Source organism: Laccaria bicolor, genomic scaffold, assembly GCF_000143565.1.
Source record: "Laccaria bicolor S238N-H82 LACBIscaffold_56 genomic scaffold, whole genome shotgun sequence".
Taxonomy (NCBI): domain Eukaryota; kingdom Fungi; phylum Basidiomycota; class Agaricomycetes; order Agaricales; family Hydnangiaceae; genus Laccaria; species Laccaria bicolor.
Window position 1 is genome coordinate 219,514 of NW_001889927.1, and position 27,968 is coordinate 247,481.

At 47.4% G+C, this 27,968-nt stretch overlaps 7 protein-coding genes across 7 annotated transcripts; 2 read left to right on the forward strand and 5 right to left on the reverse strand.

The window, feature by feature from the left end:
- Positions 1-3,910: 3,910 nt before the first annotated feature.
- On the forward strand, positions 3,911-4,238 carry LACBIDRAFT_313002 (uncharacterized protein; the record flags this gene model as incomplete). Its single annotated transcript, XM_001888520.1, has 3 exons — positions 3,911-3,924; positions 3,980-4,040; positions 4,113-4,238. 3 exons carry the CDS (start codon positions 3,911-3,913, stop codon positions 4,236-4,238), a joined length of 201 nt encoding a protein of 66 aa, XP_001888555.1.
- A 3,329-nt stretch (positions 4,239-7,567) lies between these two features.
- On the reverse strand, positions 7,568-9,458 carry LACBIDRAFT_313003 (uncharacterized protein; the record flags this gene model as incomplete). The annotated part of the gene is made up of 3 exons (XM_001888565.1): positions 7,568-7,852; positions 7,904-8,788; positions 8,850-9,458. The coding sequence occupies 3 exons, from the start codon at positions 9,456-9,458 to the stop codon at positions 7,568-7,570; spliced, it is 1,779 nt and encodes a 592-aa protein (XP_001888600.1).
- A 1,274-nt stretch (positions 9,459-10,732) lies between these two features.
- LACBIDRAFT_313004 (uncharacterized protein) lies at positions 10,733-11,026 on the reverse strand (the record flags this gene model as incomplete). Its single annotated transcript, XM_001888566.1, has 2 exons — positions 10,733-10,843; positions 10,892-11,026. The coding sequence occupies 2 exons, from the start codon at positions 11,024-11,026 to the stop codon at positions 10,733-10,735; spliced, it is 246 nt and encodes an 81-aa protein (XP_001888601.1).
- A 2,431-nt stretch (positions 11,027-13,457) lies between these two features.
- Positions 13,458-13,793, reverse strand: LACBIDRAFT_313005 (uncharacterized protein; the record flags this gene model as incomplete). Its single annotated transcript, XM_001888567.1, has 1 exon — positions 13,458-13,793. The coding sequence occupies one exon, from the start codon at positions 13,791-13,793 to the stop codon at positions 13,458-13,460; it is 336 nt and encodes a 111-aa protein (XP_001888602.1).
- Positions 13,794-13,940: 147 nt separating this feature from the next.
- On the reverse strand, positions 13,941-14,663 carry LACBIDRAFT_313006 (uncharacterized protein; the record flags this gene model as incomplete). The annotated part of the gene is made up of 4 exons (XM_001888568.1): positions 13,941-14,110; positions 14,233-14,370; positions 14,420-14,470; positions 14,522-14,663. The coding sequence occupies 4 exons, from the start codon at positions 14,661-14,663 to the stop codon at positions 13,941-13,943; spliced, it is 501 nt and encodes a 166-aa protein (XP_001888603.1).
- A 1,033-nt stretch (positions 14,664-15,696) lies between these two features.
- On the reverse strand, positions 15,697-16,672 carry LACBIDRAFT_333868 (uncharacterized protein; the record flags this gene model as incomplete). The annotated part of the gene is made up of 4 exons (XM_001888569.1): positions 15,697-15,752; positions 15,946-15,965; positions 16,117-16,250; positions 16,298-16,672. 4 exons carry the CDS (start codon positions 16,670-16,672, stop codon positions 15,697-15,699), a joined length of 585 nt encoding a protein of 194 aa, XP_001888604.1.
- Positions 16,673-19,190: 2,518 nt separating this feature from the next.
- Positions 19,191-27,763, forward strand: LACBIDRAFT_333869 (uncharacterized protein; the record flags this gene model as incomplete). Its single annotated transcript, XM_001888521.1, has 32 exons — positions 19,191-19,247; positions 19,284-19,371; positions 19,485-19,542; positions 19,594-19,605; positions 19,757-19,888; positions 20,135-20,146; positions 20,310-20,424; positions 20,930-21,059; positions 21,085-21,142; positions 21,249-21,311; positions 21,344-21,911; positions 21,973-22,191; positions 22,243-22,422; positions 22,480-22,533; positions 22,568-22,676; positions 22,823-22,938; positions 22,993-23,150; positions 23,213-23,309; positions 23,356-23,535; positions 23,597-23,797; positions 23,863-24,162; positions 24,213-24,619; positions 24,657-24,771; positions 24,807-25,064; positions 25,116-25,502; positions 25,563-25,794; positions 25,960-26,537; positions 26,673-26,708; positions 27,090-27,352; positions 27,389-27,529; positions 27,628-27,673; positions 27,731-27,763. The coding sequence occupies 32 exons, from the start codon at positions 19,191-19,193 to the stop codon at positions 27,761-27,763; spliced, it is 5,403 nt and encodes a 1,800-aa protein (XP_001888556.1).
- Between the last annotated feature and the right edge of the window lie 205 nt (positions 27,764-27,968).

Here is a 27,968-nt window from a genome sequence, read left to right on the forward strand (position 1 = left end):
GCTGGGCAGGGTTCAGCTTGGCAGAGAAGAACGCCGCGACGGAGGCTGTCTTCCAGTCTTCACCCTGGCTGACTACCCCAGCTATCCCTGTGCCACAGCCATCAGTGACTATGTTGACCGGTGGTACATCTGCACCATACTTCAAAGGTTTACGATGGTGATCCTTACACAGAACAGCGAGGTTTTTTATGTCCTCAAACGCCCGTTGGTGAGTGTATTCCCAACGAAAAGGAACTGTGTCGCCTGTCAATGCGTGAAGGACACCCATAGGGACCCGGACACGATCAATATCGTCAGCCAGGAAACCAGCCGCCCCCAGGAACCCACGGAGGAGGTCCCGGTTCGTCGGTGTCTTCCAACGTACAAGCGCGTCGACCTTGTCTGGGTCCATCCGGATGCCCTCATCGTCCACAACACGTCCAAGAATTTTGACGGAGTCGCAAAGAAAGTTCAGTTTACGTTCGGTAAGAAAAAATTTCTCTTGTCTTAAGATGTCAATGACCAATTTCACATTCTTTACGTGGTCTTCTAGGTTATTGGAATATACCATGACATCGTCAAGGTAAATGTCCACAAAACGGCCAAGGTACGGTGCGAACAAATCATTCATTACTGTCTGAAACGTCGCAGGTGCGTTGCAGTCTCCCTGCTGGAGAACCTCACTCAACATTGGGCCATCAGGAGTGGCCATAGCCGAGTTTTCGACATCACGCGGGTCGATGCGTATCTGCTCGAACGCGTTCTGTAAATCGATCACAGAGCGGTATTTCGCTCGAGCCACGCGCCGCAGAATGCCATCCATATCAGGAAGGGGAGACATTATTTTGTGAGTGTTGGCATTACGTTCGCGTAAGTCATTAACACAACGCAATCGTACAGGCTCACCAGGTTTCCCTGGTTTCCGCAAAAACAGCATCGGGGTCGTATTGAACGACGTAGTCGGGCGCCAGTGACCGCTTCGTAAATACACATCGCGCTTTGCATTCCACAGAGGTTTTAGTGCATCTGGGCACCGGGAGGGACGATATTTGTAAGTCTTGTGTGGATCAATTATAGGAATTCGGTGATTAATTTTACGCAAAGGCGGCAATGGCGCATTTGCCTCATCTATACACAAGGGCCTGGCATATTCAACAAGATCAGCGCGAGCACATTGCAAGTTGTCGTCTAATACCGACATAGCACCCATTGATAGTTTTGTTACTCCAGGTCCCTTCATAGGGAGAGATTCATCTGAGCCAACCACAACATGGAGGGGGTACAGTCCAACTGAGACCTGGTGTTGGTATAGCCACGGCGTACCGAGGATCAGGTCATAATTGCTGAGGTTAATGACATCAAACCCTCTTTTTTCATTTATTTTCTGATACTCAAATTGAACCTTAGCGTTGTAGTTCGATTTCGAACGTGATCGCTGGATGGCCAGCTGCACCATTACAGGTGCAGCAAACTCATCCTTTTCCACATGGAGCTGCTCGGCAAGCGTACTCGACATGAAGTCGCCAAGTGAACCAGAATCAATCAGGGCCCTGGCAGGATGCCCGTTAATACGTACAACAATGACGATAGGCTTAGGGATAACACGTGCTTGAGCGCGTGTTGAGGCGCTGTTGCGTTGCAGTGCTGGGTAGGTTCCCTGCTCAACTTGTTGGCCGAACAGAGACGTCACGACGTAGTAGTCTCCTACCTCCTGTAATTCGGCGCGCTCACTAGCACGTGTCATGTCACCAATATCATTAATTTGATACAGGACTTCAGATTCTTCAGGAGCTGGGCGTGGTCTGTAAAGCAGACCGAGGAAATCCTCCTCGTCATGGTCCTCAAACATTTCCGTCATTAAATATTCAAATGCCACGGCTATCTGACGGATGTACCAGCCTGCAATGTTGAACCATGGATTTCTCAAGAGTACCAGGGGCACTCGTACTTTAAACCTCTTTTCAGTATCATAAACAATGTAATCGCCTGCTGGGGAATCCTCGTCAACCCAGCAATTGAATCTGTCAACGCCTATATCTTGATCGGGGTTGAACCAGCAATCTTCCCCTGGATATGGGGCACTGTCATTCAAGGCAATCATGGCGGGGACTGCATACATATCTCCCAAAAAGAATTTGTTCCTCCATCTGCCTCTCACACGGGGCAAGTCATAATATTCATGGCAACGTGCAGCATACCAAGAAGACACAGAAACTTTCAAGTCTTTGAGGAACTCACGCTGCACCAAAATGCGAGTATGTTGTACACCATCCAAGATCAGCAACGTATCTGGCGAAGCGGCCGTAACGGAAAAGCGATAGTAAAATTTGCAGGATATTCGGTCCTCTGGGGGATAAAATTCATCACCAGGAAAACTTCCTTCGTCATCCAAAATGTGTTGGATTGTAACGGCGAGAACATCACCAATGCAGGTGCGGCGTCGAAATTCCCAACTATTCAGAACTTTCAACTGCATGTTTTCAGTCTCGTCGTCCACTGCAGGGCTCTTGGAGCTCCACTGCATGGGACATCCACAATAGAATTCATTATTGTAGTGCTCTACTTGTGTCATTTCTGCAAAGTACAAGTTATTCAACTCGCGTTCCAAGGTTTCCAACATAGGCTCTGACGGTGGATCAAATTTGTCCTCGGAATCGGAGACCTCTGCTAGATCTGGCATATCATTATCAGATTCGTCATCCAATGAATCTGACACCGATTGGAGGTCTGGCATGTCATCATCAGATTCGTCATCTGATGAGTCTGATACCGATTGGAGGTCTGGCATGTCGTCATAATCACATTCACTATCCGAAGATACTGACTGCAGTTCTGGCATAGAGTCATCTGCCGTGGCCTCTGATGTGAGGTCAAAGTTGGAAACATCCTCTTCGGTATCCAGGTCAGTACTCTCGTCAAATAGGTTGTCAACATCTTCCGGTGTCAGGTAACTTAGATCATCATCAGATTCCAACGTGGACCCTTGCCTCGGAGAAGGCACACCCCAACTCCGATCAGAACCTTCCTCGGCGGAAGTAAATCCATCGAACTCCATCATTCCTAGTCCGAGTGAATTGTTGCTCTCTGTCGTCGCGTCCAATGCTTCCAGATAACCCATCCCGTGGGATGTAATCTCAATGTTATGGTTCTGGAGACCTGGAGACCTATAGTTTGACGTGGAAGCAACATTGGTCTTTTTAGGGCATGTACGCGCGGTATGTCCCACTTCTTTACAGTTGAAACACTTATTAGCGGCACGCAGTTCGTCTTTTTCCTTTTCAGACAATTTGGGCTTTCTAAAATCCTTATAGTCTCTCTTCCCGCGTTCAAAACGCTCCTGGGACTTTTTACGCATCGAAGAAAACCCTGGAACATTGTTGGTCTTCCAACCATTATATCTTTCACGCCTATCACGGCTGTAGCGCTGCCCGCCTGAATGGTCTCGGTCACGACTACGGCGTCGTCCATTTGTGCGATCGTGGAGTCTTCTTCTATCTCCTCGAATGCTGGAGCTCTGGCTACGTTGTGCGGCATCATACGTTCCAACCGAATTCGAAAGTTCAATAATCTCCGTGTGGCGTGCGACCCTTTTCCAAGAGGACGTCTCGGGGTTCAACTTTTCTCTCCACAATTCCTTCTGGATATCACGGCGAAACCCCTTCCATAATTTGTGGACTCGCTCGCGCTTGTCAGAGAAGCCGATGCTCGTGAAGAGTTCAGCCAACTCAGCAATTTAGGTTTTAATGGTTTTATTATTCTGATAGAATTTGTCTAACTTTTCACGCTGTTTCAAACGGAAGTTGACAGGGAAGACGTCGTCGAATAACGCTTTGAAGAACTTTGCGGTGGTCCATCGTTTGGGCTCTCGGGAGACATCGCGCGTGTAGAATGTATACGCTCTGTCTGTGAGGAAATTGGACAGAATATAAACATGGCGTTGTTTTGGTACGTTACCATCCTCCAGGTATGCCATTGACTGAGTCATGAACTTGTGGAATAGTTGGGTGTCGGGCGCACCATCATATTTGTCAGGGGGAATGGGCTTTAGAAGGGACTTCTTGGTATGTTTTTTGCCCTTATGCTTCCGATGTTTTTTAGACCTCTTATTATTCTTTCGTTTATAGTCTTTATAGCTATCATCAGATATATCAGAGTCCGAAGAGCTCTCAGTATCGGAGTCCGAGCTATCGGGATCAGACGGGGAAATGTCTGATTCACTGAGAGGATCCATACTCGAGTCTGTAGTTTCAGAACTATAACTCGAGTCGGAACTTCCAGAGTCCGAATCCTCGGAGCTAGAATCCATATTACCGTGAGTCTTACGACCTTTCTGAGCCTGATTTTTAAATTCTCTAGCTTCTTTAAAGGCAGCGCCCAAATAACTCTTGGGATTAATCTGCGCGCTAGGATTGAAATTGTGTACAATGTGTTTATTGCCCCTTTCGGTGTTGTCGTCTGCCTTGGTAGGTTTTTCCTGACGCCCTCCAGCTGCTTTACTAATCTCTTCCTTGTATTCTCGAGAGAGCGGCGTGCTAGCGCTTCGGTATTTATAGGTCTTTTTAGACTTCTTGGTGCGCTTTTTGCGCTTCTTTCTTTTTTCATTGCTACTAATGCTTGATTCTTCAGCGCTTTTATTCAAATCCTCGTCAGGATTCTTGTTAGCAGTGTCCTCGTCAGGACTAATAATACGACTAGTACGTTGTTCATTATTATGATTGGCCTTAATATTATCTAACATCGACGCCTGTGCCTCAATGTCTAGATCTGTATCCGAGATATCGGCGTTCCCCCAATTTCGGGGATCAATTCCCTTCCCCTTGGAGGTACTTTCTTCATGAGAATATGTTTTCTTTCGTACGTGATCCTCACGTTTCGAGATTAAATCTCTTTGCTTTCTAGTTAAGTTTTCACGCGCGAGCTGTACAACTTTGAACTGATTTTCATTTAGCTCAGAAACTTTCTTTGGGGTGTCAAGACTACGAGAGCGACGACTACCGGGCGTCGCCCAATTAGATGAGTACGTGCTTTTATCTATAAATGGGTTGTCCATATTGACATCAATCCCAGGCTCTAAAATTTTCTCCTCTGGGCCGACGACACGGATACCAGAGGGTTCCGCTGCGGGGCGTCCAGCCGATGCAGCGGAAAGGCTAACATTAGCCGAGGAGAGGCTAGAGAGGGATGTGTCAGCGAGATGAGGAGGGCTTGCGTGCGCACCGGTAATGTCCGTGATCGGACCGGCTGATATAACAGCAGATGGGCGCGCTCGAAGGTTGTAACGGGACATGGCGAATGCGGTTGGTGTTCGTCGGTCGTAGGAGTAACTGGTTGATCAGACCGGTTGGCGTCCACAGGAGGCGACGAGCGAAGTGAGTTAGAGTAGAGTTAAGATACGGGGTTCAGTCAAAAATATGTGGCGGTAGCGTGACAGTAGTCACAGTAACGACACAATGGAATGGAAGAGCCTTCGAAACAAGAGTGACTGTTTAAGTGTATCTCGTTCAAAAAGCTAAGGAGTAAGTCTACACGAGGGGGGATCTTATATACCTCCCCGAGATGTCTAAGTAATTATCTATGAGTAAGAGTATTTGTAAGAATATTAGTATAGTTTCTAGTAGTAATATGAGATGAAATCGGAGAGAGCGAGGAGCTTCGGAGTATTATGAGGTGTAGGTCACATGACTGCTACACCAAGTTAGCACATGAGCTCGCGGCGACCTCGGAAGATCAGTTTCCTACTCTCTGACTTGCATCTGACAGTTTACATAACTAGCAGCTGACAAAAAACAATAACTATACCCAATGTCGACCCTCCAGCGAGAAACGATGGGCAGGAACCCTGATTGAAACAGAGCTTGAATGGAGCTCACGCAAAATCTCTGTCTTCTTGTCCTTCACCCCATTAGCGCTTTAGCAGCCGTTCAATCCCATCCCCCTCACACCTGCCTCCTCTACTTTCCCAATTTGCGTACTTCCCTTACGCGAAGCATGTTCTCCACCCCGATTTCCGTCTACCTCTTCCTCCATCACCATCCCCCCAGCGATGGCTCAAAAACTCTCCCCCTCCTAACCCAACCTTGGCCCTACCTCGAGTCTCGTACACCGCGGCGTCCTCTTGCAGATTCCCACCGTACCCTAGCATACCCTCGGCCTGCGTTTCTCTGACAGAGGCCCAGTTCCCATTGTTAGCCCGGAGCCGTCTTTCCACGGGGTTGCAACATCGACTAACCTCGCACTCAATAGAGTTGACGCGGATGGGATGGGAATGGAGAGTCACTAGCCGATGGTATTACCACCTCTCAAATCTTTTCGAGCTGGGGTTGGTTCGCAATGCGAGCGGACCGGAGAAGCTTTGATTCAAGCGCTTTGTGAGGAACGTGAAGGAAGACGGCGTCGGCGAAGATTGAGGGTTTTTTTGTGATGGGGCGGGAGAGGTCAGAAGATGACGGTTTTGACGGCCCCGCGGACATCTACGTCCCCACGGATGGATGTCGATGCCTCAAACTCAGCAGAACTCTCCCGTCAAGTCTCTCGTACCACAATTCACCTCTCCTTCTCCTCCCACTCACGCTGCCTCATCCGCAATGCCCTTCGAACACAGTCTGACAGTAGCTCTTGGATCTCGATCACTGTATCATGGACTCTTTTCCGTCGTCTCCGGGTACCTCTGCCCTGGTCATACTCACATCATGTCAGCCGTTTTTCTTAGGGACGCTGGGACGCATGCTCATAAGAACGTCGACTCTATCACTACATACCCTCTGATCCAAGAATTAACGTCCGTATGCTCTCCTGACAAGGCTTCTCCCACCTACAGCTACGACCCACAGAAAGGTGTGCACTTTCTGCTACCCTACCCTAAACTGCCTTTCACGACCCAATCGACAGTGTAATAGCTCGCCTTGTATGCCTTGCAAAAGCTTTTCACAAATTCGAGCGGCTCTTTCACCCTATTCCATCGCAACGATGGCCCATTTCGACGGAGCTGGCTTCTGCGTGCCCTTCAGGGAATGATCGAGGGAGGGGGCTCACAGGCAAAGAGAGGGTCGTGGTCGTTTTGAATTTATGAACCTGAGGTCAAACGGTTCTTGGTTCATCGGTTGACATTTATTCAGGAGATTTCTCGAGTATGGTTGTCTTTGTTCCCATCATGGCGGTAGCTAACGAGGCTACAAACAGCTGGGTCTCGCGCAAACGAACCCATTACACTTTATTTCCCTTGGGCCAACGATGGATGTCAACAACCCAGCTTTTGCAACGCCCTCACATAAAACCTCCTCTGCAGTGGCGCCGTTCCCCTCACGCTATGCACTACCCTCCGCCGGACTAGTTTGGTAGACCTTTCTCAGACGTCACTTCGAGGTCTCATGTTGTAGAATGTCATTTGGATACTGTGGTCGAAAGCGACGCCAGGCAGAAAACGCCATAGACAAAGGGCAGACAAGCGGACCTGAATAAGTATATTCCAAGCACCAGAAATACAAAATCGAAGAAGGAAGGGAATATTTTGAACCTTGGGAATCAAAAAAAAGGTGGATGGACGGCTTCGTGGTCTTAACCCTCAACAACGACTCCCCACACCTCACTCTCAATCAAACCTCCCCCGAACCCTTCCCTCAACAATCTCCACCACAACCCCCGCCCAAACCATGATCCCATCCCCCTGAAAACACTCCGGATACCTCACCTCCGGCTCCCGCGTAAAATACGTATCATTCCACACCCCAAAATATGTCATCCCCAACGCCCGCGTCGTCCACTGATAGTCATGTGCGAACCCGGGAGGGCAGAATATCTCAATCACGGCGGAGATGCGGGTGGGCGGCATGAAGACGAGGTGGGTTAGGCCGTTGCCGTGTACGCCTAGGAGGATCTGTTTAGGACATTGTTACTGAGGACATGAAAAGGGAAAAGAAAGGCGCACGGTCGTTCGAGAAGCAGCGCGGACTTGCTCGTCTTTGGTCATATGTTCCGCTTCGAGGACTTGGAGTTCCCACTCTGGTTGCTGTTGGGAAGACTTGCTCGTCTCTGCCAATGGAGCCCACTCGACTCCCCCACCCTTGACCAACTCCTTCTCTCCACCACCACCAGCCTCCCTCTCCGCATTCTTTCGTGCAACCAACGCCTCCAGCTCCTTAACGAGCGCCTCATGATCCTCCTTCAAGAGCCTCCGCTTATGTGCACTCTGTCGCGAAATGTAAGTGATGACAATCTTTTCCGGCATGGGCAACAACAACATCTGTTTCTCCGCGTCCATTCCGACGAGACGAGCATGACCTCCAATTTGCGATGCCTTCACACCCGCAAATCGCCAGATCGCCTCCCTCACAGGATTCCACCACCCACCCACACGAATCCCTCTCAACGTCCCACGGACACGCATATAGTCCCAAGCCTCCGCCGCAGTCCTCTGCGTCCGACTCCCACACATCACGCCGCGATGCGCTGCGCTTCGGTCTGCCAGAAGTACCAAGGGGAAGTGCCATGCCCTCGCCTTGCTGGCGTCCCCCACACCCGACTCAATGCTAGCGGTCACTCGATCACCCCAGTCTTCCTGGTGTTCCACTGTAAGAGATGGAAAGGCCGCTCGAAGGAAATATGCATTAAACCCGGGGTCGTCTCGCCATCCATCCGCGTCCGAGTGTATGAATATGGCGCGATGTATTGGCGGAGGCGTGGAAGAAGATTTGGGGTTATGGGATGTAGGTGAAGAGAAGAAGCCGTGCCAGAATGCTTGAACGCCTAGGAAGAGTTCGGCAACGAAGTGGTAGTAGTGTCGCAGGAATTGGGGTGGGTCGTTGAAGAGGAGCTGTAGGATCGAGAACGTTAATTGTCAAAAAAGGCTAATTTGACGCCTTGAAGGAACTCACCGTATTCCCATCAACCGTCCAAACTCGCTTTTCCTCGCCTTCTTTACCCCACATCCCCACCGCCTCAAGTACGCTCACAAAGCGCATCTCCCGTTCCGTAGGTTCCCTCTGCGCGATGTTCTCTGGATTGTTGAGCGCCATGAGCCCCGTGCTAGTCATCATCCTGATCTCGGGGAACAAGCCGTCGACTTTCGTGGTGCCGTATGCGTCGCTCGCGCTCGTCGAAGGGGTGTATGATGAGTTGGGTATGATGAGGAATAACGTCCCGTTCGACATGTAGAGATTCTGGAACAACGTCCATCCTGGTGCGTGTGCAAGGATGATGGTTGGTGGGAGGGCATTGGATTGGGGTATATGCGTTAGTGAAGAAGGATAGGCTGCGGCAATTTGTTCTGCTACGACCCCAGTACTAGGCGTTTGCGTCTCCGTAGGTGCATTTGCATTAGAAGCAATCGACGCCGTCAAAGCCGGCTGGTTAATGATCACCGTGGCCGTTGACTGGTTTGTCAGCTGTCCGCTTTGGAAGACGAAGGACGAGATGTGCATGAAACATGCTCCGAACAGGACAAGGAAGGCATCCCGCCTTGAGAGGTTACCTCGGAGGAACATATTGGGATGCGTTCTGGAAATTGTGGGTATGATTGCCTGGGGGTCGTCCTCGCCAATAAATGGGCAAAACGACGATTTAAAAAAGGTGGTGGACGCTGTCGACGGTTCGTTCACATTCGGTGATCGTCGTCGTCGTCAGCGAGGAAGAGACAGGGAAAGGAAAAAGAAGACGGCTATTGGTTACATAACGAGAAGAAGATGGTATTTAAAATCGGGATCTTCGTACTTACTCAGCAGTCCTGCTGAGTACGGAAGGCCCCGTTTGCTGCCAATCCGACTGCCTCAACGTTTCCAGTAGGTCTTTCGGCGCATCACTTTCCATCAAACCTGCAATCTCCCCGTCCTCTCGGTCTCTACTTGGCAGACCTTTCCAAAAACATAATTGCTCCTCGGCTGAGTCGTTTCCGAACTCAATACCAGCCCGTACCCCCTTCGTCGCCAAGGGTTATCCGCCCCCGGCTCAATTCCGCCACTCACATTCGTTTTTATTCCTTCTTCCCTATACGTTCGTTTTTTTAAAACTTTATAATTGACATTGGTAAGTTTTTATTTATGCGAGCAGCCCTTCGGATTGACATTGATATATAGAACAAGTACACTATTCGAATTCTAGACATACGTTCCTTTTCGACGAAGAATCGAAGAGGGTGTGACTCGTTTTTTCTAAACAAACCAGACGATGTCTTCTTCAACTTTCACCTCCCCTCCTTGGATCCCTCCACCACAACCTACCCGCTTATACCTTCTTTTAACGCCGCTACGTCTCGGCCAGGGCCTGGTGGTCCGCCGACGACCCTGGTCCCGTCATCATCACACACCCAGAGTCAAAGTCAGACTCAGAATCAAAGTCAAAGTCTACGTAACGATCTTTCAACGCCCAACAAGGGGGTCTTAGGATTCAAAAAATGGACCTGGGGTCGATTTTTTTTTTAAAGCCGTACTACCTTGACCTACCTACCTACGTAATCAGGCACGTTTCTATATATGGTAATATGATGTCATCGTCGTGATCGCTTTGTTCCTCTACCTGTGCCAGATGCCTCACAAGCCTCGCAAACCCAGTTTCGTGGAATAATTTCCAACGAAATGCAACGTAGGTGATACTGGCATATAGGTGAGTAACTTGTAACCTCAGCTGGATGGAACATATACTTACCCGTTGTGTTTCACAGCCAAGCCTCTTACATTCAACAACCCCATCCGAATGTGGGTCCACCACCACTCCACACAGGCATCCGTTCAAGGCTGGCATCTGCCTCGGAATGCGATTTCGTTTAGAACGGCCACATTCTTCTGTGGTGGTAGTATTTACAGCTATTACTTACACTGTCGCTAACGTTGCAGGCGCTTGGGGTGGTCTCTGACGGCGGCCCAAGAACAGGGCGCTAAATATCGTGTGAGTGCATGTTCAACTAAGTATAGATGATACTCACGCTGTCCTTCTCCGAGCCCACATCGTCAATGGTGACATTTGTTGCCACGTCTGTTACCGCCATCTCCCCACTTTCACATAGTACTCCCTCAATCTCTACGTCGTGTTTGTCTGCCAACTTTGCATTACGTGTCATGTTCCCCTCGCATCCCTCTTTGAACTCTGAAGTTTGTTCTTCTAGTCCAGATTCGGCGCCATTCGACTCTTGCTCATCCGAGCTGTCCTCGAGTTCCGGAGATTCCACGGCTGCATGACTGCAATATCTTAGTGAGTCACTCTTGCGCTAACAAATTGTTTTTCGGCAAATGTACCCTCTAGAAATGTTGGCAATGGTCTGAACCGGCGCCCCTCGACTCCTGCTCGTCCAAGCCAAATTTATGATTAGATAAGATTAAAGAAATATTATATAAAGCTTGAATATCATTGAATTTGGACTGATCTACATGTTCTGGAGTGTATTGGCACTGCAAACCTGCAAGGTATGGCCTTCCAGGCCTGTTTTGAGATCATTTTGTAGAGGGTTCCAATTTTTTTTTTCTGGGCCTGCGGCCGACCTACCTACCCAACCCCCAGTCGGACTTTGGAATCCTAAGACCCCCTTGACGCCCAACATGCACCACGTGCTCCCCTGACTCGCCAACATCCCGCGTGATGATGAAGAGATTGTTGGCTAAGCCTGCTCCATATAGCGGAAGTGAGAGTAACGGAAGGAGTGTGGGTGTGGTGAAAAGGGCTGCTACCATTGCTGGTAATGGTAAAATGGGAAGGGCAAGGGGAGTGCAAGGAGGCGTGAGGGCAGGGCTGAAAGGAGGGTTAATGAGGAGACACGGCGTGCAGCCGCTATGGTAATCCCCAAGAAATCGACAAATCTTCCGTCGATGAAAGAAGGACCCCTGGAAAACCAGAGGATGAACAGCGTAAACTCCTCCGTCGAAACCATTTTCACCCAGCAGCTTTGACACTTTCTTCTATGCAATCACCTGCGCCCTCTCCCAAACCACCCTCACTTATGCCTGCTAGTCCACTCGTGCAAGCATATTGTGCATAGGAACAGAGCGAACGTGTCCATGACGCCGATCCTTCATCCCATTCCCCGTCTACTCCCCATCCCTTTCTTCTTCAGACCCTAAACACCTCCACGACAACGATCCCGCCACGCCATACTACACTGTCTTTGGCTTCTTCACAGACAGCGTCTTACCAGTTGACAGCTTTGAAGCTCGCGCTGCTGGGTTTGGGTGGATTTCGGAGGGGTGTTTCCGTTTGGAGGGCATTAAGCGTACTGCAACTGTTAAATCTACTTCTTCTGCGGGTGGGGGTTGACGACGCTTAAGAGGAAGGTTTCCGGGCACTGGAAGAAGGCAGTACACAGGGGAAGAAGAGGGGGAGGATAAGCCACGCCCGAGTTTACAAAATCCTGGTGGGAGGAAGAGTGATGCAATCTGCTACTGGAGGGGTCCAGGGAGTGCAAAAAGAAGGGAACACGGCTGAGCACCAGCTTCTTCTTGTTTCTGTCCCATTTCCTTTGTGCTCGCGCTTATAGAGTTTGTTTGCTATGTTTACCAAAAAATCTGTCATTTGAACCTGGCAGTAGATAGACGAAAAGATGTGATCGACGGTAAAATCAGACCCAAATTCAACTATCTGATAAACACTATTTGGTATGGGCACTCATACTCAGTACTCAGTACTAGTGTTGTGACAGTAAGGAGCGCTCGCCATGATAAATTATGACCTGTCATGCTTGATGTTCTATTTAGAGACATGAGATCAGATCTGCAGATATGATCAAAATGTGCCCTCAGGTGATCTGGACCTTCAACCGATAAAAAAAAAAAGTGTTTCTTCATTTGGTGCTCATAAATTGCACTACTGCTCTTCTCTATACACTCTTCGTCTTCCTCATCCGATGACTGAGGGGGCGTAAAAATAGTGGCAGGGATACATGTTTTTCGACTCACATCTCGAGAAACCATATGATCTGGTCGAGGAAGTTAGTTAACAATGTTGTGATGAAGTATGCATTTGTACTTTTTTTTTTTTTTTTTGTCCAATTCAAGTCTATTGGGGCAAAGCCCCATGTCAGACCTTACAACTCTGTAGACTACCTACAGCCCCTAATGCCATAATTCCTGACCCCCTAAGTCCACCCCATGCACCGAAGAAGGCACGCCCATGGCGAACAGTCCCCCTTCCAGCCTGGCACGGAAACACCGTTTTGAGGTGCGACTTGTATTGTGAGTGGGGTAGTCTTGACTCCTTGCTGGATTTTGCAGTCCTCTGAGTTTGTGTTTCATCTTCTAAGTACCCGATCGCCAAGCGATAGGCACAGCCGAGGTGGGACGAGCATCGCAGGAAGAGAAATAAGAAAATGTTGTGACTGTTTGCTTGAGTGCGCATGTATGTCTGTCTGCTGGCACGAAAAGACTTGAGCTTGAAGTCCGCGGGCTGAAATGCGGTTAATGAGATGGAATAGTTTTGTGGGTGAACCCGCCAGCTGTAAGGCTGGCCCTTCTTTCAGTTTCCATGCTTCCGTTGAATGTATCTGGCAAATCAAGTGTTATCTGTCAGGCTTCCTCAGAATCCAGATGGGAAACATCACCGAGTGTGCCCCCAAGTGTCTTCTTGAACCTCTCCGTCCTTCCAACATACTTCAGTAACTCCTTCACCCTCTCAAGGCTCTCCATAATACCCTGCAGATCCCTCGACCATCGTCCCAAGGCTCTGTCCATGTCATACCTCTCCGCCGTGTACACCTGACATTCGAACAGAAAGTGCACTACCGTCTCTGTGACCTCTGATCTTGCGATGCCCCAACAAGATTCGCAGCACCTGGTTGGTGACTTCTTGATGCGGTGGAGATAGAAATTGAGTGGAATGTGACCTGCCCGTAGCTGCGTCATCAGGCTTGCCTGCGATCTGGTAAGCCGTTCGCTGAGTTTCCGGAATTTGTTGAATGGGAAATTCGGGTTGACGTGTTGAAACCTCGCGTAACGTGGTGAGCCCTGCCATGCCTCCTTCCACCTAATCTTCTGTGACTCTGTGAACTCCTACTTCACTGCCGATGCGCTGTATGGCAGGTGCTTGCGTAGGATTGGCGGCAGTTCTTCTTGCGTGCTCGAGTCCCCCTGAGCTGCCCTCTTTGCTTCCTTGTCGACTCTCTCATTCCCTGTTACCCCTTTGTGCACTGCCACCCATCTGAGTGTGAACTTGCTTGTACCTGTTCATACTTAGTGTTGTACTTCTCCTGGGATTACGCCAGCCTTGATGGAGAGTATATGACTGAATGGATTTTGTAAGCCTTTAGCAGAACGAGTGTTGTTCTTTAGATAAACTACTCACCAACTCGTGTCGATTGTCCCTCTGCCGTTGGACTCCTTGATCTAAGTACCAGTCGAATAAGAAATGTGATTCCAAAGATAAAGTCTTGATAGTCACACCTCTCCTGGGATTCCGCTGGCCTCAATGAAGAGTAGATGACTGAATGAATTTGTCTAAGCCTTTAGCAGAACAATTGTGTTGTTCTTACTACTCACCGACACGTGTCGATTTTCCCTAGTACGCCGTCGCACACCTTGATCTAAGTACCAGTTCTTGAATAAGAAACATAATTTGGAAGATAAAGTCTTACACTGAAAGTTGATGGTGATGCGATTATAGTCTCCTCCAACACTATTGAGCTCTCCACCAGAGATAATGGGCGTCGAAGCCCCTTGAAGAATCAATGACCTTTCAGATTTACGGTCCGGGTTAGCAATGATAGCTCCGCACATTGATGATGACAAACATACCCATCATTCACATTCACTTGTCCTGGTGAGTCCATTTGAGCCAAGCAGTCCCCAGTTTACGCCTACTCCTTAAGATTCAAGTTGTAAGAGTGTAGGCGCTGATGGGGCACCAAGTTGAACAGCTTCACATAGCCTTCTCACACACACACTGCCAAATGACTTTGAGTGCTGTGTCCTGGGCGGATTGCGAGTTGCATATCTACCATCGCTGACAAGGACATGCCTTTGGATTATGATTAGTATACCCGTACTGCTAGTGCCATGGTGCGCTGGCCATCTACAATATCAGCAGGGCTTTGATCTAAGGTGTGTCCTCTGTGCCAGACTTCAGTATTCCCATTTTTCTACCACTATTCAAGTATTATCATATCATACCTTTTTAACAAGCTGCTCTGTAGAGTGTTGATAAGACAATGATAAGAATTTGAAAACATGTGTGATGTTTCAATCACTAGTCACACAAAAGTTACACTGTCACAAGATTACACATTCACTCCCTCTGCACCACTATAATTCTCTGACTTGTATCTAACAGTTTACATACAGTATACATAAAAAGCAGCTGACAAAAAACAATGACTATACCCAATGTTGACCCTCCAGCGACCAAACACACGAAACAATGGAACCCTGATTGAACAAAGCTCACGCAAAGTTTGCGCAAAGTCTTCGTCTTTTTGAATTGATATCCATCCCTCACCCCATTAGCAGCTGTCCAATCCCATCCCCCTCACACCTGCTTTCTCTACTCTCCCAATTTGCGTAGTCCCCTTATGCGAAACATCTGAGCAGAAGCTGAAGAACCCCAATTTCTGTCTACCTCTTCCTCCATCACTGTGTGATGGGCCCGCTAAAAGGATACTTTCCCAATGCGGACTGAGGAGAGTCTAGAGAACGACAACAGATAGGCCACGTGGGGTAGGCCTACCAAAGGGGGTATTACATATATTTCTAAGTACATAGGAGATATTCAACCATTGCATGTGTCGATCTGGTGTGGCCCATCATTCTGCTTTCAGCTGTAACTTCTGAACAGTCTGAACTGAGGACTCAATCGATCACTGAGCTGTTCTATTTTAAAATACTATTTATAGACGTGATGTGTTCAGTGATTGCACCTAAATGTGCCTAACAAAAAAAAGTGTTTTTCCATTTGGTGCTCATAAATTGTACTACTGCTCTCCTCTATACACTCTTTGTCTTCCTCATCCAATGACTGAGGGGGCGTGAACATAGTGGCAGGGATACATGTTTTTCGACTTACGTCCTGAGAAACCATATGATCTGACCGAGGAAGTTAGATGACAATATGTTGGAATGAAGTACTCAGTGTTGTACCTCTCCTGGGGTTCCGCTGGCCTCAACGAAGAGTAGACGACTGAATTTTGTCTTAGCCGTTCACAGAACAAGTGTTGTTTTTAGATAAACTACTCACTGACTCGAATTGATTGTCCCTATGCCGTTGCACACCTTGACCTGGTCTTGAATAAGAAACTTGATTCTGAAGATACAAATGTTGATAGTCACACCTCTCCTGGGATTCCGTTGGCCTTGATGGAGAGTAGATGACTGAATGAATTTGTCTCAGCCTTTAGCAGAACAAGTATTGTTCTCACATCAGGAAAATCACAAATGTGTGGCACATCGTGATCGCGTGGCGGAGTGTGGCCGGAGTGATGGATCTGGCACCACACCACCATAATTTTGATCTCTGGATAAATTGTGCCACGTGCATCACAATATTTTTGACTCCACAGATCTGTGTGAGTACCAATCACGCGACATGTTGAACATCCGAATTTGGAAAGTTTTGAACTTAGGAACTTTTCCTTGAACTTCACACTCTCTGAGTCTCCCCACCCAGCTCCTTCCTCTGCCTTGTCTTCACCTTTGTGTAGCTCCACTGCGTAACTACCACCTGCCACCACCAACCACCACCTCCTCTGGTGACCCGCCCCCAACGACCTTTGCACCCTGATGACAACAACCATGACTTGCCCCAACGACAATGACCTGGACATCAACGGATGTGCCACGTCGACTAGAGGGTGACAATGCATGTCATCGTCACTGACCATGTTACTCAAGGTGAGTATTTAAACTCCCTCCCCTTCTCCTCTTTTCTCACAAGACAGGGGCCTCGTTGCTGTCGATGACATGGCAACAAATGATGAATGAGCTGGTGAGCCATCAGACTACCCTCCCCTCACATTTTTTGACAAGAGAAGCAGAGTTGGTGACATGGCAAACAATCCGACCGCCCCTGACCAATCCATACAACAACGATGTGTCAATGCAATGTCATACCATCTCCAATGATGCCAACGACGCTGCCAATAACAGCCAACACTGACTACAACCCACAACCGCCGACAAACCAGGACGAACCGGCACCACGTGAATGATGACTAGCCGTGTTACAAGTCGCAATCTTGGGGCCTCACTGATTAGTGCTTGGAAGTCTGGTCCATCCAGTCTTTTGTCCAAAATTGACAAGACCGAGACCAGGACCAGTCCTCCCAATTTGAAGAACCATGAAAAACCGGACTGAACCAATGTCAACCGGTTCAGTGCGTTTTTAGTCAGTTTTTTACAGTTGAAAGACCGGTCTCAACCAGTCTCAGTCTCAACTAGTTGAGGACTGGTTGAGGACTGGTCTCGTAGCTACTAACATAAAGAAAATATGTATCTAATTTACTAAATATACTAGTACTACACAAAAGTGAACGAGGGGGGGCAGGGGGCTCATCTGTTGTCACTACCACTTCGCGTCATCATTGTGCACCTGTCTCCATCGTTGTCGCGTGGTTGTTGTCATGTGTTGTTGTCAACACTGAAGGTGGCAGAGAGCGAGGGGGTGACGTGGCAGTGGTTGGGGGTGTTACGATGGCTGCTGGGCATTGTCAGTGCTCACGCTCGTGGTTGTAGGTCATTGATGTGGGCACTCGTGAAATGGGAGTGAGGCTGAGATGAAAGATGTCGTTTGGGGTTCTGGTTTAACAAAATGGAGGGGTTGTGTGGTTGCCACATTGCTGTCAGCAACGTGGCATCTGGTTCTGGTGTTGAAAATGAGAAAGGGGGAGGGGGGGGGGTTATAAGTGCTCACTGTGGTCGTTGTGGGTTGTTGGTGTGGGCTCTCTGAGATGCAAGTGGGTGTCGAGAGGAACAATGACATCCATCATCGTCATTTGGTTGCCACATCGTCGTTGGCAACATGGCACCTGGTTCTGATGTTAAAAAATGCAGCGGGAGGGAATATGAGTGCTCACACTTGTGGTTGTAGGTCATTGATGTGGGCACTCGTCAAGAGGAACAACATCATCCATCATCGTCATGTGGTTGCCATGTCACTGTCAGCGACGTGGCACCTATTTCTGGTGTTAAAAAACAGAGGGGGAGGGGATGAGGGTGCTCACACTTGAGCTCTGGCATGTAGTGTTTAAAGGTTCAGTCCATAGGACCGCAAAAAACCGGTGGACCGAACTGAACCAGACCATGGTCCGGTCTTTTTTTTGGTTGCAGTTGCCCCAATTTGGGGTTGGTCCAGTTGCCGGTTGCCTCATTTCGAAAATCTTTTAAAACCGTTCAAAGACCGGTTTTAATCGGTTGCAACCAGTTAAACGGTCACGTGCGTTACATAGCCTTGTAACCACGTTTATTGCCTTTTATTGGGTTTTTGTTTCATCAAAAACGGTTAAGAATTGAGAAAGATATAACCAAATCCATATTTTACCTGAGTCTCTAGGAGATGTAATTCGGTTTCAGTCATAGCTATGTCAAATCTTCATTAAATCTCTTGAAAATTGGTAGAATGACAGGTATTTATATGCTTTACTATTTTATATAACCCGTTTATTTTTCAGAGTAATAATGGTTGAGATACAAATGGTTTATATTGGTATAATAAATTATACACAAAAAAACCGGTCTGGATCAGTCTGAACCGGTATCATGGACCGCAAAAGACCGGTCCTAGGTGGTTCGGTTCGGTTCCCTCAATATCTGGGTCGGTCCTGGACCGGTTGCGGTCCACGGTTGCACGTTTTCAGGGCAAAAAACCGGACTGAACTGAACCTTTAAACACTACTGGCGTGTGATGTTTGCGGTTGATGTGCAGGCCTACACGGATGCGAGGTGGTGGGGATGGTGGTGGTGGGAGTGTTTGTGTTTGTATTCAGTAACCAGTTATGAGTTTCGTTTGTTTGGTTACGAATTCCGCTAAAGACTGGTTAAGACTGGTCTTTTGTCAGTCTTGAAATTTCCAAGATTGTGAGAGACCGAAGACCGGACTGCGGTTGTGGTCTTTGATGGTCCTGCGAATTTCTGGTCTTGGGCAGTCTCAGTCCAGTCCAGTCCAGTCTCAGTCTTTTTTCAGTCTTGGGACTGGACTTCCAAGCACTATCACTGATGCTGCCCAACTAATGGTAACTTTCCTTTACTTGCCTCCTTCAAAAGCCGTAACCCAAGTCTGTCTCCTAGGGCATCTACTTCCTCTCTACTGTAATCCAAATGTGCTTGTCATTCCCACCACCACCCACCAGACAGATTGCAATGAGCTGCAGTGAGGTGAGCTCACCTCCCCCCCACTCATCTTTCTATCAGGGAATGGAGGTGCCACGTCGCTTGTCAGCGACGTGGCAGCCGAACGATGAATGTCGTTCATTCTTGTTGCATGTTTTAGGATGTGACAGTAAGTACCTGCCAACCCACGTTTGTCCCACCCCATGCTAATGATGTGGCACATTTGATGGTGTGCTTTTCCCACTTCACCATTATCCACCTCGTTCCTGACCTCTGTCACAGACATTGTGAACCCAGACCTCATCAATCTTACAGAGGACAGCTGCATCAAGGATGATCAGTGAGTTTCCCCTCATGTGTTCTGTCAATTAGTTGGTTTTTACATCAGTAGCTACATGTTTATGTACGTAGTATAGTAATACAAAAAAATGATTTTTATTTTTGCATTGATTGGGCAGTGTGGTGCAATAAGAACTTGGGTTTGTGGTCCCACAATGACATTGTGATGAGGTTGTGGCAGGATTGACTGGCCACAATCGTTTGTGGCACCACAGTCGTCACCACAAGTATAATGTCCCCATCATTGTTTGTGAGAGTGTGGCTGAGTGTGGTTTGAATGAGAAGCATGGTGCCACACGTGATGTGATTTTCCTGATGCACTCACCAACACGTGTCGACTGTCTCTAGTACGCCATCGCACACCTTGATCTAAATACCAGTTCTTGAATAAGAAACATAATTTGGAAGATAAAGTCTTACACTGAATGTTGGTAGTGATGTGATAATAGTCGTGTCCAACACTATTGAGCTCTCCACCAGATATAATGGGCATTGAAGCCCCTTGAAGAATCAACGACCTTTCAGAGCCACGGTCCGAGTTAGCGATGATGGCTCCGCACGTTGGTGATGACATACATACCCATCGTTCACAGTCACTTGTCCCAGTAAGTCTCTTTCCATTTGAGCCAAAAAGTCCCCAGTTTGCCTGCTCGTTGAGGTTCAAGCTGTGAGGGTTTAGGGTTGAGTTTAGGTGCCAAGCTCCACAGCTTCGCATAGCGACTTCACTTCCCACACATGCACTGCTAAATGATGTTTAGCGCTGGGCAGATTGCAAGTTCCGACAAGGACCCATGCTGCACATCTCATTCCTGTCTTTGGTCACCAATACCTTCCTCCTCATTTCTCACACACCTGGTCCCTCGATGTCTTTGAAGCCTTCTATGTAAACAAGTATGCAGACCACCATGCAAATGAGATTTGCTTTTAATACTATGTAATTACACTGGCATTTTGTAACCTTGAGTCATACACTTCGAAATTTGTAGTAGTCTCAATTATTGTTACTTGACATCTTTGCACGTGGCGTGAATGATTATATTGTGGCATGCATGGCTCAATTTACCCTGGGATCAAATTTATGGTGGGGTGGCGCCAGATCAATCATGCCAGCCACATTTGGCCACGCCTTCATGGGCCGCCACACATGTGTGATTTTCCTGATGCTGCCCTTTGTCGGAGATTTCTTTAGCCGGTCATAACCGGCTCGCGTTCTGACTGAGTTTCAACACTGGTTTGAACCTGAGTTGCAATAGATTGCCATCGGATCGAGGCGTTGAAAGGGTCCTGGTTCGGTTATAACTGAGAACTGATGGACCGGATCAGTTACAATGTAATCGTATCGGGAATTGTATCCGCGTAATGATGGATCATTGACATCGTGTTGATAGCGACCTGATTACCTCCCATTCCTCTCTCCCAACCTCATGGCGCATTTACGTTGTGAACATCTCGCGCTCGTCATCTTATCTAGCCAAATGGAAACCCACAAGCAAGCCAAGGCAACGGAAAAGGTTGTATGTGAGTTCTGTGGGCATGGGTTCAGCCCCTACGGAATCGGATCGCACAAAAAAGCTTGTCAGAAACGGCGGGAAAACGAAAGGGTAGATCGACAGGTTGTTGAGAAGGAGCTGAGGGACAGAAAAGCCAAAGAAGAAGGTGCGTGATTCTTTACACTCCCTAACTCTATCTTGATATTTGATTCCACAGCGGAATTGCTGGCGCTTGGTCGGCGCACGCTCGCAAAGGCCATGGCGGCACCAACACATCTTAGTATGTGTTATTTAGATGTTTTCTACCTATAGTATGCTAATGGGATATTTCATCAGATCCTTTGAGACGAGAAACAAGTGGGGAATCACACCAGAATGTTGGACTGCTGGATTTACCTGGTATTTCTGCTCTCCATATCTCTCAGCTAATTCTGAAAGTCCTGCTTTAACAGACGATGGGTGGGCAAACTGGGAGAGTCGTGCCGCATCACCCGAACCACCACCACTGCCTGCATCTGATATGCTTGATCAGGCCAGACCTGACTCAGCTCATTGCGCTATGCCAATTGAAGATGACATCAAGACTGACTATCATCCACACAGCGGCCGCGCCACACGCATTGATCATTTTAATGAATACGGATTCGCATCGGCTGAGGCTCCTAGGCCAAGACCGCTTGATGAGCCGTGGCGTCCCTTCCGCTCTCGTGTTGATTTTGAGTTTGCGGAAATTGCTCTCAAGTCTCATTTAAATAAGAAGACGGTCAATAAACTTATTGAAATCCTTCGTGCATGCTCATCTGGTGGTGCAAAATTCACCCTCGACAGTCATGAAGAAATGCGGGAGATTTTGCAAGGTGCATCAAATAAATTAACACCTGTATGACTCCAAAATTGTTGTTTATGTTTGAGATGTATTTATTCCTTCTTTTTGTCTCTAGTTTGAAGAGAAGACAGTTGGCCATTCTTACAAAGGGGTTGAGCATAATTATCCTTTTTATTATCGCTCATTGTGGGATTGGGGAATGGATCTTGTTAAAAATCCCCTTCTTGCATCTTTGTTTGAGTGGGATGCTCAGCGGTTATTCAAGTTTGATGGAAAGGATTATGTACGATTCTTCCATGAACCATGGACAGGTGACAAATTTTGGAAAGCACAAGTGAGTTTTAAACTTTACTGCATACATATGACTTAATATGAATAATATTAGTCCTCACTTCCAGCTGGCGGAAAACCTCTCTGCTACATCTTGTATGCAGATAAAACAAAGCTTTCATCATTTGGTAGCCAGATGGGTTACCCTGTTATCGCAAAAATCGCTAATTTACCAAGTGAAATCAGCAATGGTCAGGGTCTTGGTGGTGGTAGTGTTGTTGGCTGGCTTCCAATAGTTCGCTACCTCTTCTTTCCCTGTAGGACTATGCTTATTAACTTCTTTTTTATTTAGGTTGAAGATGATGAAGGTGAAAAAGGAAAGAAGGCATATGTTGATTTCAAGCGGGTTATTTGGCATGAATCATTTCACATGCTTTTAGAATCAATTCGAGAATATTCAAAAGTTGGATGCTGGGTTGAATGTGGGGATGAAGTTCAACGACATCTATTTCCAATGGTTTTTATTCTTTCTGCTGACTATGAAGAGCAGTAAGTTCATTTTAATCTGAAGCTTTCAATCAAAAATTCTGAGTCTTTATTCAGATGTATTATGGCTTTGATTCGAGGGTCGAATGGATTATGCCCATGCCCTATCTGTTTGATTCCATTAGAGAAGCTGTCTGACTTAGAAACAGCATATCCATTACGAACAGCTCAAGACTCAGAAGCTGCTTATAATGAAGCAAAGAGTTTTCAGAGACGTGGAGATGCAGAGTCATTGATGAAAGATGTTGGGCTACGGTTTGTCAAGGTAATCACATTCTATTTGTATCTTTATATCAATTCACACTCTCTTCAATACTAGAATGCATTTTGGAGCATTGAAAATTCAGATCCTCATGCAGCTCTATCCTGGGATCGCATGCACAGCTATCCTGGAGGACTCGGTGGCAAACATATTCTCCCGCAGATCCAACTAATTCTCAAAGGGACACGTGAAGCAGCAAAGCAGGCAGATGATCAGTAATTTATTTTTTTTGTGTTTTTTTTTTCTTGTCAAGTGCTCATTGTCACATTGACCATAGAATTGCAAACCTTCCCCGTTGGAGAAATCTCAACCACTTTGACCATGTTACATCAGTTACCTTTTCAGATGCAAGAAAATATGAAGACATTCTCAAAGTTTGTTTGCCTTTTAGAATCCAGATCTTGAATTAACCAAATGCAGATGGTTATTTTTGCAACACACAACATTATCACCCAATCTGAACATCCTGGTGGATATCTTCTTTTGAAGGTACTCCGAAGCTATATTTCTCTTGATATGTATGCAGCTCTGGAAGTTCACACCGCAGTAACCATTGCTGCAGGTCGGAAAGAGCTCTTGCGTTTCTCCAAGGCTTTGAAGGTATACTAAAATTTTATGCCTAATGCTGTAAAGGTGAAACCAACCACATCTTATTTCACAGGCTTATGAGCAGCATAATAACAATGGGGACTCAGAGAAAAACTGGGAGTTTCCCAAGCGCCATACACATGCCCATATGTTCGATGACATTGTGGCCAAGGGTGTTACAAAGAATTACAGTACAAAGCCAAGTGAACAGATGCATGGGGAAGCCAAAAAAGTATATGCACGTGTAACAAATTTCAAGGAAGTTGAGGGCCAGGTAATAAATTGTTATTATCATTGGATAAATTTTAGCTCAATGCTTCAAACTATTTTTCACATTAGATCCTGCAGCACAATCATTGGACAGCTGTTGCAGACTATATACGTGCTCAGCTTGACAACCTTGATGAATATCATTGCCAAATTGATTCAGAACCCCAGGATGAAGCTGATGACCCAGGCGGCTTTATCCATCTTGGAGCAAAACAAAAGCAAATGACAATGGCCGAAGTTGAAGAAAATTCAGACTCTGCATTCATCAACTTTCGAATCAAGTTTGCTAAATTTATCAACAATTTCCTTGTTGCCCATAATCTTCCTCATCCGCAAAACAAAGCCCTTACCATCAGAAAAACCGATTTGGTACCTGGCTCTTTCAATACATCTTCATATAGCTAACCTCTTGAAAATAGTTGACTGAATATCGATATCTCAAAATCAAGTACGAGTCAAAAATAACCTGGCGTTTAGTGGAGGATTACCTTCGCTGCACACCCAACTTTGGAAAAGATCAACAGCCAAGACATGATTGTGTTATTGTGTGCACACAAAACAATCCAATATTTGCTTGTCTGGTTTTTGCATTCTCTTTCCAAGTTGAAGATCAACAACATTTGTTTGCACTTATCCATGCATATGATGCCCCGACTGGCATGCTTCGGAGGAAAGACAAGGATCTTGGCCTCATTAGAGTTTGTGCAAGACCTCGAAAAGATGTGGAATTTATTCCTGTACAATCAATCATCCGAGGGGCCTTCATTGTCCCAACGTTCGAGAGTGTTGACGAGCATCACATTGTTGACATTGTTGATGTGGACATGTTTTTACGTTTACAGGAGATGTACCCATATTTACAGCCATGATTACTCAAAATATATTCGTATTCTTGCCGGTGTTCAATTGCTTAAAGATGTTCAGGGAGTATTGGCATTTTCAGGGATGAGTGAGATTGCAAGCACTGTGCATTATTATGTATGTTACCGTCAACCCCATCACAATGTGGCCAGGGTTTTTACATGTGGATGCTTTGTGTAATAAAAACACCAAGAGCAAAGGCCAGAGTTCTTCGTGGAATTCCAATCATGCCGCGTCACTTTCAACCTCCCAGCGGCCTTGACACCATTTACAGTGACGAAGGCGAAGAGTTTGCCGGGTTCGATGACGTCACGGGAACCACCTCAAATGATGACGACGTTGATGGAGCAACTGCCGCCGCTGAGGTTCCAGCAGTCGGGGAACATCCAACCTACAAGGACTACGAGGATGTAAGTTATTCATACTTAGACTTTGAGAACCGAGCACTAACATAAATTTAGGCTTTGAAGGCTGCACAGCTTCAATTGGGGAGCCTTGCAAAGCTTGTCAAAGAGCAGGCTGCGACCATTGCTGCGCTCAAGGCCCAGCAACCTAAACGTAGCAGGAAGCAACCCAGTGGACAAAGCGACCTTCCCAAAAGCATCGAGGACCGCCGTGAAATGATCAGCCATCTCGGACGTCGATTCGTGCTCATGAATAACCCCTTCTTCCCAATGAAGTTGGAAGGCCACCTCGTGGCATCGACACGGCCAAATGTAGTGTCAAGCGATTCCGAACGCTACCGATCTGATGCCACAATGCACACATGTCTTGTAGCAGAGGTGTATGAGGTTGTTCCCTCTGACCTGCATGCTGCTATGCAGGAGTATCGCCAGTTTGAGCACATTGTGAGTCACGGAACTTTTCCTTTTCAGTGTCATTATAGTTCACTGATATTCCTCATTCAGTTCACGAAAGCAGGCAAGAGCTTTTTACGCACTGTGATGTCCGATCTACGGTCAAAAATTCTCCCCGTCATCTTTGGCTCAATCCCACAAATTGCATCCCGCCTCAAAGCTGACTTTGATCGCTCGGAAATCGAAGAATTCAATGCACTGTTGAAGCCAGGGTCAGAGCTTGCACGCAAGAAGTATACGAAGTACGCGCTGATTCTATTCCCCAACCGTCAAACCAATATGAGTATGTTGTTCATGTCGCAAGAGCTTGCATTGGTAAGCCATGGTTTAAGTCTTGCGAGAGGGTCTTTGCTCACCATTAACCAAGGCACTAAAGGGCCTCCTGCAAGGTGCTGCTTCCATCTCCCGGAATAAAACGTATGCCAAGCCGAAATGTAGGTTCGGGCAGCAATTTCCCCCGACGTGGAGTTCGATGCTGCAGGGAAAGGTGCTCGTTCGGGCATTGACTATCAAAAAGACTTCAATTCGTATCGCGAGTTCATTCAGGCAAAGGCAGGCACACCATACCACAAGGCGTTACTCAAGTTCTACAACGACATCATCTTCAAGACACAAACGAACAATAACACAGTGGCTCCGAACGACAACAACGACAGCAGCGGTCTCGAGGAAGCATTCACCAGGCTTGCACTCACCCCAAGCACCAGCACCCCGGGACAAGCCAGCCACTCTGGTGCTCACGCAGAGCGCCGTGCCGACTCGACAATCGACAGCGCAGGTTCGTCACACCAGCCTCAATCCACGACGGCTGAACCCTCGCAACCTATCGTTCAAGAGGTGGCACAACCCGCTAACGCTAAGAAGGGGAAGAAGAGGGCACGAGCACCTGCAATGGGATTGGCAACAGGGACAGCTGCAGCGGAGATGGCGGCAGTGCCTACTGCAACGGAGATGGCGGCGGCAGTGCCTGCTGCAACGGAGATGGCGGCGGCAGTGCCTGCAGCAACTCGCAGGAGGGGACGTCGGGTTTGAGGCGGGCTTCTTCATACAGTCAATATTGGTACGTAGTGTCAGTATCTAGTGTATCGTGTTTCGTTGGTCTTTTGTTGGAATCAATGGTGCTTCCTTGAAAAGACGATGCTATTGCTGGAGGACATACAGTACAAGTCTAAGAAAAAGCGAACGCGACAACGTCGCGTGAGATGAGTGAAGAACCTCGCCACGAAATACGACGCTTCCCTCGCCTCTGAGACCCTCATCGAGCAAATCCCCCACTACCCGGTCCCGGTCTCTCAAATGGTGCTTTCTTTTTTCCATTTGTTTCCAGAGGGGGTGGTATGGGTGTTTTCCTGAGGGGGTGGTAGAATCAATGTGTCGTGTATGGGAAACTTGCCATTGAGAAAATCGAATGGTCGTCGAGACACATCCGAGGGCAGGCCAGTGGTTGATACCCAGTACATTCCGAGCGACACAACCTGGATCGTGAGCGGCGTCGTAACGCGAAGAAAGCGGCTACAATTAGAGGCCCAAAGGCAAAATATTGCTAAGATGAAAGAAAGACGTACGAGGGGGTTTTAGAACCTGCACAAAAACCTAAACGCGCAGCATCTGCCCATGTCCTGCCATAATCTCGTCGAGGTTCTGGCTCTCGTCAGGGTATTGGCTTCCCTCAAGGGCTTGAGTGAACACTTGCCCAAACTCGATTCCGCGAGCGCCGATTCAGTCCTCTTGTTATTTCGGTACAGTCTGATTTCGATGGGGGGAATGGCGGTCAAATCGAAGTCGTCCCCATGGTGCATGTACGAGCCGGTGGACCAGAGCAATCCGTTGGTGTCCGATGAGTACGTGATGTACTCAGATGACATCTGCTGTTGCAGATCGAGCTCGACGACTTCGGTCCGATCCACAGAATGGTTGACGGAGAAGCGCGGATGTGGAGGTCAAAAGACCAGGGTTGGGCAACGAAGGATAAAGTGGAGGCTCTCGGCAAGGATGGGGAAGGGGAAGGAGGAATGGTGGTGAGCTCCTGTGGCGACGCATTGGGACTGGTGGGAACCAGCGGCCACTCTGTCAAGTTAAACCGAAGGCACTGTCTATATATTGAGCAATAACCTAGCGGTTACTATGGACAATGTAAGAAAGGGTTCAGAAACACTAATCAGGTAAGTCATAAGTTCAAATCCCAGACAGCGCAATAATTACTAACTACAAATTACTAGAAACACTACAATAACAAGAAACCCTATCTATAACTAACTACGAACTACTAGAAACACTACAATAACAAGAATAACGAAAACACTACAAGAACGAAAAAACACTACAATAACAATCAAAAGCGACTATAATCTGGGACTACAAAGACAAAGGACAGTATTAATTCTTTTAGTAGCTCGTTATCACGAATCTTTATCGTTACAATCTTATCGCGGAGTTGGAATGTGGTTTCAATATTGG